A 12616-nucleotide genomic window follows, 5' to 3' on the forward strand; every position below is an offset into this window, starting at 1 on the left:
CTCCCCAGCCCAATGTCCAACTGAAACCCAAAGCAAAATGTGGGCGCACCACAGTTTCACAAGATTGCACAGACTCTTTTAGCAACTTTTTATTTGCTAAAAGTTATGCAACTTTAAGGATCAATTGTGAAATAACCATTGATTGGGTCCCAGAGAGATATACAAAAGGCCCTTTTCTGACAAAACGTCTAAGGACTGACACTATACAAATGGACTACAAAATCATTTCAATGCAATTTCCTCAGTCCGAAAGAATGTTGCCAACCCTTTAAACCCTTGTTCAAAAGAGAAAAACTTTAAACTGCTCTATCTAAGCCATTTTCCAATGGATCTTCACCAAATTTGCATGAGTGGTGTCTCTTGTCACCTAGTGAATGTGTGCTGATGGCCAGGCAGATCAGAGAAATAGTTTTGATTTTATACACAATAGAATGTTCAGGGCTTATAGTGGTGGAATGTTGAGACTACTCCCTGTCTTAACTATACTGGTACAACTATGCCATATAATCTATAGACCTGTGTAGTAATAGGACTAAGAACGTTTTCTTCCCATCATTAGCCAGAGGCAGGTGATAAGTAAAAGGATATGGCAGGCAAAAAAAAAAGGTGGGGGGAGGCTAATACATTACTGAAACCCTACGAAGTCAATACAAATTTGAGGTTTATATCTTCTGAACAACAGCCTGTTATTTAAATCAAATTTGTGATACCTTCACATATCAGGAAAATGTGTTCAGACCTGCAAAGGCCACTATTTCAGAACTTGTATAGTTAACACATATTGTTGCAGAATTGGTCTTAAGGCCAGGAGTTTCATTTTTATTTTTATCCTAAATCTACCTTACTATAGCTGAAACACCCATGTCCTTGGATCCTAACTTCTGTTCCACTGACAGACTGAAGCCCTGTCTGTTCCACTTGCTTCCACATCTGTATTCCTTTTCCAGCCTCTTATGCTCTCCAAAATTCTGCTCCTAGGGATGGGGACTCTCTGGAACAAGATGGCATGTGGCACTGTGGGGCTGGTGAAATTCATGCCCCCTTCATGTGAATGGAAGTGCTTTTCAATGGTGCAGGAGCAATTTAGGATCCAAGCCATTCAGTTGAAGTTGTGACTAGAGATGGTCTGAGGAGAGTACTTTTGGGGCAGGGGGAAGGGGGAACAATACATTATCTCAGCAAACGTACATTTGGGAAGACAAATTTGCAGGAAGAATCAATGTGGTGGGGCACTTGCAAGAGGGAATTGGCAGAACCCCGATACCTCCCTGAAAATGCTCTTAGGTTGTTCTTCCTTCTCAACAAGGATTAATTCTGATTTTGGATACTGCTTGGAAAGAGAGGAATACAGCCTGGGGTTAGGAGACTTGCTGTTAATCAAGGCTATTCTTTATTTGCAGTGGCATAGACAATGGGTTCAGCTCAAGTTTTCAACATTGAAAGAGAACAGTTTCTCCAATTTTAGCAGCCAAATCTGCTCAACAATAATAACGGGGTCAATATAACCTGAAGAAAACATTCTAAGAAATTAATTCCAAAGCAGCAAATTCTAGCAAATGGGTTGGCCAATCTCCTTTTCCTAAAGTTTCCTCACATACATAATCTTGCTTTTCAGACTAACTAACTCAGATATGTCACAGAGTCTGGGAACTGGCTGACAGACCATAAACAAAGGGTAAAGATAAAGAGAATCTATTGATTCAGAGGGGAAATATCCAGCTGTGTGTTACAGGGATTAGTGTTATCCAGTTTTATTTAACATCTTTATTAATAACCTGGGCAAAAAGGATAAACAGTGGAGGAACTCACTGCAATGCTAATTCTAAAACAGGAGACATTGCAAACACCTTTCTAAGGGTATAACAAACAAACCTATAGAAAATAGGGAAGGGGAAAAATTAAATGAGATTCAGTACAGAGAAGATTTAAAACTACCCCAAATCACTTGAATGGAAGATATGAAGAAATCAACCCTTATAACATTCAATAATAGAAACAGAATTCTATGAGGCTCCAATCCTATATTGTGAACAGAAAGGAAGCGTAGCTTGGGTAGTATTTGCAGGTAGTTGGGTTTGTGATGGAACAGTTGAAAAGGGCATGTTGATTGTTAGTATTAGAATGTAATAAAGAAGATGATGAACTTATACAGGAAGCAAGCCTGTTCGGCTAGGGCAAATGTATTTCAAAACCCAGCTTCAAAACTCAAAAGGGAATTGGCAGAACCCTGATTCCTCCCTGAAAATGCTATTAGGTTGTTCTTCCTTCTCAACAATTTGAGAAGGATTTTAATTTTATCCAAATTCAATTTCAAAATTTTGGCTTCAATTTTATCCTAATGCTAACAACGAAATATATGAATTGCTAAGAGCAAGGGATGAAAAAAAGGCAAAATTAGGGTTAGACTAAATAAAATGGCCACTATGCTAACTCACAGCAGTTAGCATTAGCGGAAGTAAAAGAAATAGTGTGGTCACATAGCTCTCTGGATCCATAAGCAACACTTTCCCCCTCTGTCCATATTCACATACAGGCATGCTCAGTCTAGGGCTGCCAACTATCCCGCACTGTGCAGGATGTCCCTACTTCCTGCAGGGAAATGCTCGCCCTGTTCGGGATGCAATTTCTCTTGCTTTTTGATCTTTTAAAAAAATTCTTTTAAAAAAACATTTAAAGCCGTCACTGAGCAGCGGTGGAGTGGGATGACGGCGAGAGCTCTCCCGCCTCCCAAACTGGGAATGGGCCATGACTGCTCTGGGGTGGGCATGCTGATGAGAAGCACACTGCAGCGGAACTAAAAGCACTGACTGCCACCAACTCAGTGCAGGAGGGAGGGACAGAGTGGGAGAGCAGGCGGCGAAAGAGTCCCTTCCTCGGCTCCACCTTCCTCCCAAATAAGGCAGACGGGAAGATGTGCGGGCCCATCTGCCTCATTTGGGAGGAAGGCGGGGCTGAGGAAGGGACTCTTTCGCCGCCTTCTCTCCCACTCCATCCCTCCCTCCTGCAGTGAGTCAGTGGCAGTGAGTGCTTTAGTGCTTTTAGTTCAGCTGCAGTGTGCCCACCCTAGCAAGCCCTTGTCCCAGAGCAACCCCAAGGTGGCCATGCACCCGGTCCCCCTTGGAGTCCCTGCCCTAGTTTCAGCCAACAGTGTTGGCAACCCTAGTAGTCATTCCTTGAATCAACACAAACCTGTCCTATCTCCTCCTCTGTGGCCCAAATGCTTACCATGTTTATTATCATTATTTTTATTGTTGGAAATATGACTACAGTATCCCACCGCTGTTTGCCCCTGAAAAACGATTACAGCAAGGTCCTGACTTTGGTTGGTTCCCTTCTTTTAGCTTAGTTAGTATAATGGTTTGTCCAGCCTTGGTATACTGTATTTTAAAATATCTAGTAAAAACCAATGAGTGAGAGAAAGAGAAGCACTTAAATTCATTTAGAACAAGAAGTAGTGCATACACCAATCAATTTTTTTGTACATATGAGAGGCTGTGATTTTCATTTACATTTAGGTCACTTAAGACAAGCAGAGCAATCCAAGAAGATGATTTTTTTAAAGGACATTTTTTTTTTGACATGCTTTAAGGTGACTCAATCTAAAACGATAATCTCTCAAGCACTTTGTAGATTTTGGAGAAAGTGAATTATGATACAGAAAATATTACATTCATTTGATTATGGGTGTTTGAAAAAAATGCTATTCTTTACCACCAAAATAAAAATAGTTTTATAGAATGATGGCAAACAGGATTTCTCAAAGCTTGCCATTTTCGGAGTGGTAGATCCTGAGCTAACCCAAGTGCTCCCCCAAGTGTTCAAAGTGTGCCTTTAATTTTGACATACTTGCATAAAAACTCTGATGTTAACTCTAATAAGCTCTCACAGTATGAAGTATCAGAATTTCTTTGACAAATAGGATCCCCCCCCATTTTTATACTGCTTATGAGACAACTATTCAATATAATGTAACAAATTAGATATTTGGATACTGGAAATGATTAGTATGGGTTGGAATAATTTCAATTTTATACAAAAAAAAAAATCTTGTGCAGAATTTTGTAAACTCTGATATTATTCCCAATCTATTTATGACATAGCAATCCCACATAAACAAGCAAACAGAAGCCAAATGTGGAGAGATCAGAGTCATTCTTTCTTTCTTTTTGTTTATGACATGCACAAATGAATTGGCAGCTTTCTGGTGATTAGCTTAACATACATACAGCATCCTGCTCCCCTCCGCATTCACACAGGAAGCAAAGAAAAGATCTTCTGAAGATTACATAGCAGAATGCCAATACCCATTAAGGTAATCAGGGGGTATTTTAAGTGCTTGCCCCTGAATAACAGCATCTTTACAGCCCTATCTCATACACCCATGGCATCTCTTCCCTCTCCTATGATGCATGAATGACCTCTACACTATTCAAATTTCACAGCTTCAAAATCATGGTCAGTTCTAGGATTTTTCAGCACCTTCAAAAGCAAGTGACTATCAGAGGGCCCCCTTGGTGAAGAAAAGAGGGAGTGGACACACAAACAGTGAGTGCCCCATTGATGTAAACTGTTATTTACTAACCTTTTACCCTCACCTTTCTGTTCTAAATAGAGTGCTTGAGACACCCGACAATAACATATAAATACATGTATATAAAATCACAACAATAAAAAGCTAAAGCACAGCAGAGAAAGGGAACAGCTAAGATTCCACGCAGTGTAATTATGGGTGGTTTAGAACCACCTACTGTATATTACACTGGTAATGTGGATGTATTATTGTTCTAGACCAGGCCTGCTCAACTTAGGCCCCCCAGCTGTTTTTGGACTACAACTCCCATAATTCCCAGCCACAGTAGCCGATAGCCAGGGATTATGAGAGCTGTAGGCCAATATCTGTAGGAGGGCCAAAGTTGAAGTCTGCTGTGGAAGTCTAGAACAATAACAGAAGTGTTGTGGGAGACTGCTGATGCGCTACTAATTCAAATTGCACAATCATACTTCCATTGAGCTATGAACATTGTTTCCAAAGGCTATAGTGCCATGGAAGTGTAATTGTGCACTAGCCCTGTTCTGCATCACTACAGGCATTGCTTTAGATGCCCACAGTAACATGGATGGTCCAGAACTGCCTGCATTATAGTGCACAGAATCTCAGAGAATATTTCTAAGAGATAAAAGCCCTCAAGCAGAAGGCAAGCCAAATGCTTGCCAAAACAAAGTAGTCTTAATGTGACAATAGAAAACTTAAAGAGGCAGAGCAAAACAGTTTTTACAAGCTGGTGAGTTTGCAATCTGGGTCCTGCCTTCCGCAGGGAAAGGTATTTGTTCTCACTAGAACCTCTCCAGCTAACCCCAATGGGTGAATAGGATCACCCATTATAATTTTAATAATTTTAGTACTGGATTTTAAATGTTTTTAATCTTTTAAATGATTTTAATTGTTAATTGATTTAATGTTTTAAATTATTTTAATTGTAAACCGTCCAGAGACACAAGTTTGGGGCAGTATAGAAAGATAATGAATGAATGAATAAATAAATAAATAAAATTGAGCATTTCTGAAGGTATCTTGACCCAAAATTGTTAAGGGCTTTAAAAGTTAACTTTAAAAAAGAAAGCTTCAAACATAGCCCAGTCCCTGCTGTCCAGCATACACTTGATCCTCCATAGTGCACTTGGTCCTCCTGTACTCTGCGTGTCACTGAAGACACTGAGGGAAAAACATGTTCTCTTGTTTACTGTGGAACATTAATGAAGGCTGACAGCAACACCAAAGACACTGTGTTGCCTTTCCATGTAGCTTATGGTTACCCTTAAAAGTTTTGTCTGTGTAATTAGTATTATAATTACAGCATATCCATAAAGCTTTTAACAGTGGCTGAGATTCAAGACTTATGTAGCATGCACTGAAAACACTGCATGTGCAACATGAGGGAAGATGAAGTTTCCACTAATCACCCCTCCCCTTCTGCAACTCTCTGTACCTCCTGAAAATATATCCCTGAGGGTCCTGCAATCCTTAAGGACATGTTTTCAGGAGGCACAAATGGCTGCAGAAGGAAGGGGAGGATTAACAAAAACATTGCTACTTCCTTGCAAAACTACGCAAAACTACTTTTTTTTGGCATGCACAACAGTAGACTGGATATCAGGCAGAATATGTTCCATTTTAGCACATCTAACCTGGACAGTGTATATAGTATATACCGTATTTTACGGACTATAAGACGCTATGGACTATAAGACGCACCTTAATTTTAATCCAGTTTTTCAGAGTATTAACATATTAAACTGTTAAAACATATAAGACGCGCCTGAATTTTGGCGGATATTTTTCAAGGAAAAAAGTGAGTCTTATAGTCCATAAAATACGGTACCACAGAAATATCCTTCATCTGCAAGGATCACTCACTGAATCACAGGGCTGATAACCAGCCAGGTGTATCTGCCTTTCCCAAGCCATTAGATACGCACTATAGTTCTTAAGCAAGAAAAAAAAGAACCTACCATGTACTTTTGCACATTGTGTTAATAACATAACATGGACTTTTCTAAAGGCAATTTTATGTCACAAAGTAAAATGTGGGACAACAGTGCAATCAGTACCGATTGCTTTTCATTAAGGAAAAAACCAAAGCAAACACAAGTTTTGGTTATGAGAAAGCTCCAGCAGCACCTTAAATAGGTCCCCTGCTAACCTGGCAAAGAGGCACCATTTTAATGTGGCAATTCTCTTCATTTAGCAGGGGGAGAGCTACTGGTCCTATCCACCCCCAGCCCAGCATCCCTCCAGTGGCTGTTGCTGGAGTCTATCTAATCCTATATAATAAAGCCCTAAGTGAGTGTCCGTGGCCTTGGAACTTTGGGGATCTGCGTCCCTGTCTCCCTGGGCTGTTCTGGGCCTGCGCGAACGGTTGCGCGAACGGCCTGCGTGAACTGCAGAACAGTTCAAGGGAGACACAACCGCCGACACCAGGCGGCCATGCTGGCCAGTTCTATTGCTGCCAGCCAGCATTCTGGGAGGCGGGAGGGAAGAGGACACCGGGGCCGGGTGGGCAGCAATCTGGCTGGGAAAGACGGCGGGCGGGCAGCAATCTGGCTGGGAAAGACGGCGGGGTCGGCGGCAGCAATCTGGCCGGCACTCTGGGAGGCGGGAGGGAAGAGGACACCGGGCCGGGCGGGCACCAAACTAGCCGGCGGGAATGGCACTCTGGGAGGCGGGAGGGATGAGAACCCAGAGGGATGAGCCGGGAGGGATGAGCCCAGAGGCAGCAATGGGGCGTCCAACCCGGCGCCCAAGCACACCCCGCCCCCAAACCAAATAAAGCTAGAGCAACGGAGCACTGCTACCCTCTACTCCGGCTGAGAAAAGCAATCTGCCTGGGCGGGCTGCGAAGCAGCTCTTTATATGCTCAGGGAGCGGACCACGTTGAGAACAACAACAGGGAGCTACAAGGCAAGCTCCAAGTTGTGCTTTTAGGGGCCCCTTTGCTGGGGTTTCTCTCTCCGGTGCCCTGCGCCCTAGAGACGGTGTACCACTGCCATTCCCTGCTCCCGGCGGTGCCTGATCGAGCTGCCAGGGTGCCACAGCTCTCTAGCGCTGGGAAAGGCCCCGCAGAAGCGATTTTAAGGGCGCACCCTATGCTGGAGAGAGACGGAGGATGGGGCGCCCTGTATAGAGGGCTCTGTCTCCACCAAGCAGAGGCGCTTGCGAAAGCCAATGCATGGATCGGGTAGAGAAGAGGGAGGGAGACAGGACAATAGAAAGATAGAAAGAAGGAAGGAGACAAAAGAGAGAGAAAGGAAGGAAAAAGACAAAAGAAACAAGGAGGGAGGGAGGGAAAGTAGGAAACAAAGAAGTAAGAAAGGAAGGAAAAAGAAAGAAATAGAAGAAAAGAATGAAGGGGAAAGGACCCCCCCCCAAAAAAAAAGACAGAAAAAAGGCAGGAGCAGCCAACCGCAAAGAGCGAGCCCGTAAAATAAAGAAAAGAGGAAAATAAAAATAAAAAAGAACGATGGGAGTGAGAAGAGGTGGAAGAAAGGAAGGAAAGGAGAGAGGAAGAAAGGAAGGAAAGGAAACAGAGGAAGAGGGAGAGAAAAGGAAGGAGTGAAAGAGAGAGAGAGAGAAAGAAAAAAGAAGAGGAAGGCGAAAGAGAGAGGGAGAAGGAATAAAGGAAACAACACCAAAAGAAAAAAGGTTCTAGCGCCCGTTATTTTAACGGGCTTAAAAATACTAGTTTTTAAATAAGATTGTGAGCCCTTTGGGGACAGGGAGCCATCTTATTTATCTATTATTTCTTGGCGTAAACTGCTTCGGAAACTTTTGTTGAAAAGCGTTATATAAATTGTTGTTAAATATACTGACTAGACCTATGCTGCACATGAAAGCACACATTTTATTTTATCTAGATTGATGAATATTTATACATTAAGTATGATTATGATGAACTGGGAAAATGAACTGGCATCACCTTTCATTCTGAAAGAAAACCTGATATATGAAAAAGAATCAGCACTGGGTTATACAGATTATACTGCCTAGAGACTTCGGTAGGGGGCAGTATACAGATTTACTAAATAAATAAAATAAATAAAATGTAGTTCAGGTTGAACACTATAAAGCTAAATTTTAATAGTGTCTTAAGGTGATTTACATTGTTTCCTTTAGAGCATCTACAAATTTATAAACTTAACAGAATGTAATGCTTAAAATGGAAATTTTCATTCTGAAATATTTCAGAGCTGCCTTTACATTTCAGAAAAAGATTAAGAGAAATTTGTGCTGTATGATCATGCATATCCTGCTCTTTAATGCCTATGCTTGTGGTTTATTACACAACACTGTAAATAAAGATTTTACAATCAACTTCTTGGAGCTAAAATAGTATAATCGTTACTACTGCATGTTCCCCAAAGAACTCCTGTAGCCAATGGAAAACTTGGCACAATTTAATAGCTCTAAGGGATGTAATCTTTTATATAAACAAACCACATGTGAATTATGTGCCCCTTCCTTCAATTTACCAACTCCAGCTCTACCCTTGGCTTGGAAGTAAACTTCATGACCACAAATCCCAGGTGTTGGCCAATCTACCATGCTTTCCTGATTCTCCAGTTTACTTCCTATCCTGCCTTTCAGAGCCAATTCACACTTCAATATCACAGTGTCTTTCACAGGACTAAGAATATGAGGGGTTGGTCGTATTTAGATAAAACTAGTTTTTAAAAGTGCCCTTAAATAAAATTTGAAAACATGTTAGAAAAAAAGTGATTTCTAGGATTTGTTCTTGACCATTTTTATCTAAGAACTTAAAAACCAAGAAGAGGATTTTGCAATTAAAAAGGTAATAGATATGTATCGTTACCGGTAGAGATATATGCACCACAAGAAGTACAACACTGAATCATTCATGTTAGAAAGAGTGGAAATCTCTTCCATATTCCATGAATGTTTATGTAAAATTGGTGAACTAAATCTTTTCCATTTTGTCAGTTTTAAATATGAACTACTGTATACACTGTGATAACTTTAATGCATTTATTCATAACTTTTAAACTGAAGAACTACAAATCTTTTTTCAGAGATGCACAAAGAACATGGAAATACATTAATATAGTTTCTAATAATGATACCCTCTGGCCTTTGTTCCAAAATCTGCCAATTGGGGGGGGGGGGAGATTGAGTTTAACAACAATCATTGTCAATAAAAGCTTACCAGAACTGTATATCTTATGCAAATGGCTTTTTAAATCCAGGGCTATTATTGACATTCTTTGCTCTATGATATGATTGAGAAGTCAATGGGACTAAATAACATACAGTATATCGGTTTGCACAGACCAAGGATTGGACTTTCAGAACAGGGCCCAGTTGTGGCAGAAATGTTTTAAGCCACCCTTAGGAACTGAATATTTATTCTATTATTAATTTATTTACCTACCCATCAGTACCTCCCCTCTACATATTTATAACTTGCCTTTGTACACTTAATTTTCTATAGCTTATGTTTGAAAGGTCAATCAAAAGGAACAGCGAGACTCAAACACTGTGGCACCGAGTAATCTGTGTAGTTTCTGGTATTAGAAAAGTACACAATATCCCAATGTGAACAGGGAAATGAATTCCTAATTAGAAACAGTAATTAGCAAGAGATCAGCAACATGGATAGAACATAGTATTTCAAAGACTTACTTATTCCAAGCTTGCCTAAGGTTTTTAGCGCTGTACTGCGTAAAGCGATCTGTAACAAACAAGATAGTTTTTATATGATGCTATATGCGGAACATATTTCAAAATATTCTAATCAACAGCAGCTATATCTACTTGTATGGCTCAGTTATTATTTAGCATTTGCTTTATTCTGCCTTTCAACGAAAGTTTCTAATAAAGTTTTTAAAAAACTAAAAATCAACAATATAATCAAATATCAATTAAGCAACAGTAAAAACAGCAATAAAAGCAGTCAAGTAGAATAAGCAGGCATAAAACACATCAATTAAAAGCCTGGGAAAATGAAATTGTCTTCATTGGATGCCTAAGAGCAGAGTAGAGTGCCTCTGGGAGAAGTATTCCACAATCAGTCCACAGCACTGAGAAAGAGGTATTCCGGGTTGCTACCCACATCACCTCAGAGGACAGTGGTACCAGAGCAGAGTCTCTGATGACAATCTTAGAGAATAGATAGGTTTATATGGGAGCAAGTTCAGTGTCAGGAAGGGATAGCAAATGGCCTCAAATCATTACAGTACAGGTCAAAGTCAGCTATTGGGCCTAGAAACAAATTGGAAGCCAGGTGGTGTTGTTTTTTTAAACGGGAAGTGGGTGGGTGGGTGGAATATGAGGTATATTTTCATATTTTAAAAAGGGATGATGAGATATTTCTAAAGTACCATCTGATAATCTGGCTGCCATATTCTGAGTCTTTAGTGGATTAAATATGGGCAAATTTCACAGAATATCTTGAGAAGACTAATCAGTCAGAAAACCTTATGCTGTGCAGTTAGATAATGTTTATTTAACACAAACACATTATCTTGGGCATTTGTTCCATGGCTCTCATATTCTTGATGAACTAATTTATAGCAACAACAGGAAGCATAACTGAAACCAGGCTCATGTGGCATATTTACAGACAAGCTGGGAGGTATAAGGCTCATGTAAATTTCTACTTGGATAAGAATAACCACAGTTCTGCAATTACTGGAATTACTTGTTTCTTTGCCCATAATAATAGTCCAAGAAACAAGAGTTCTTTATTGTACAAGACTTCCTTAGCCACTGGTATAACGAGAAACAGTACTGCTTTTGCTCGCTTCCAGCTCTGTGGCAGGAAGGGATAGGTTTCTCCTATTATTCCTAGAGAAGAGATACATTGCTAGTTCTTTGAATAAAACTAAAGCTTGTCACAATTTGCATACTGCGGTGGTGATAGGAACATAGAAAGCTACTTTATACTGAGTCAGATCACTGGTCTGTCTAGTTGATTCTTTCCCAGCCCTACCTAGAGATGCCGGTTTTGAGCCTGCGACGAGTTCTGTGTGCAAAGCAGATGCCCTAAGCAACAGTCTGCTGCCCTGGATGTACAAGAATGGGAGCATTCTATATAGACAAGCATCTTAAAACTAGCTCCTACTCCTGTCTGGTAGTTTTTAAATATTCATGTAATGAACAAACACACAACCCTTGATATTTCTGCAGTGTTAGAACTGTACAGAAAATTAAAACACCACAACATTTTGGGATATTATATGATCACCACATAAATCCAAACACAATATTCACTTAACTCACAAGATGAGTTTGAGCAATTTAAAGAGTTATTATCTTCAATTAGAATGTGTATCTATTATTCACTATTTGTGTTTTAGTCTAAGCTAACTCCTGCAATTAACACACAATACAAATTTAAGAACACTCAAATGTCAATTGTGAGCATTACGTTAACAGCCTTCTTTGTTCATGCAGGAGAACAAGAGCAAGGAAGGGGACATGCTTTCTCCTGCTTGCGGAGTTCTCAGAGATATCCACAAGACCACTGTGGGAAATGGATGCTGGACTAGATAGGCCTTGGGCCTGATTCAAAAAGGCTTTCCTTAAGTTCATAACAAAAAAATGAGCACAATATTCAACATGCTAACTAGCTCACAATGGTACAGTTAAGTTAAACCTGCAGAATGACTTCTGCCTAGTTACAGGAGTGAACTGAAGGGAGGGAAAAATTACTCTATGGTTCAATTTAGACACCATACCAAACTACAAATTATATTAAACACAGTTTAGAACTAACTATACTTTGAGGTTTCAAACACTGCTGGAACTGTTTATCTACTTTCATTTTCTGTCCTCTCACCACTCACCTTCCTAAATTCATTTTCATCTCCATTGTTTAGAAGCTTCTAGAGCAGGGCAATGATTATAATTGTTTTAAATTAAAACACAAGAGCAAACCATAGTTTACAAGCTAGATTCATGGTGTCCCATGATTTTAAAGGGGAGAGAGGAGGAGAAGGAGAATCAGGTGGAGGTGGAGGAGGGAGAAAGCGAGAGCAAGCACACACACACACACACATGCAGAGAACCTAGTGCTGGCTTAGCCATCAATTCTGAACCACA

General features: G+C 40.3%; 1 protein-coding gene across 7 annotated transcripts in view; it reads right to left on the minus strand.

Annotated features, from left to right (window-relative positions):
- CDK14 (cyclin dependent kinase 14) overlaps nucleotides 1-12616 on the minus strand; it is a 417778-nt gene that overhangs the window by 94523 nt on the left and 310639 nt on the right. For all 7 annotated transcript variants that reach the window (XR_008309633.1, XM_053260459.1, XM_053260458.1 and 4 more), the window contains one exon: nucleotides 10196-10244. Coding sequence is in view for 6 of the 7 variants with exons in the window: in XM_053260459.1 (XP_053116434.1) it covers nucleotides 10196-10244 (49 nt within the window). In the remaining variant the exon portion in view is untranslated. The remainder of the gene's footprint in view (nucleotides 1-10195; nucleotides 10245-12616) is intronic.

This window comes from Hemicordylus capensis, chromosome 6 (assembly GCF_027244095.1).
Source record: "Hemicordylus capensis ecotype Gifberg chromosome 6, rHemCap1.1.pri, whole genome shotgun sequence".
NCBI lineage: Eukaryota > Metazoa > Chordata > Lepidosauria > Squamata > Cordylidae > Hemicordylus > Hemicordylus capensis.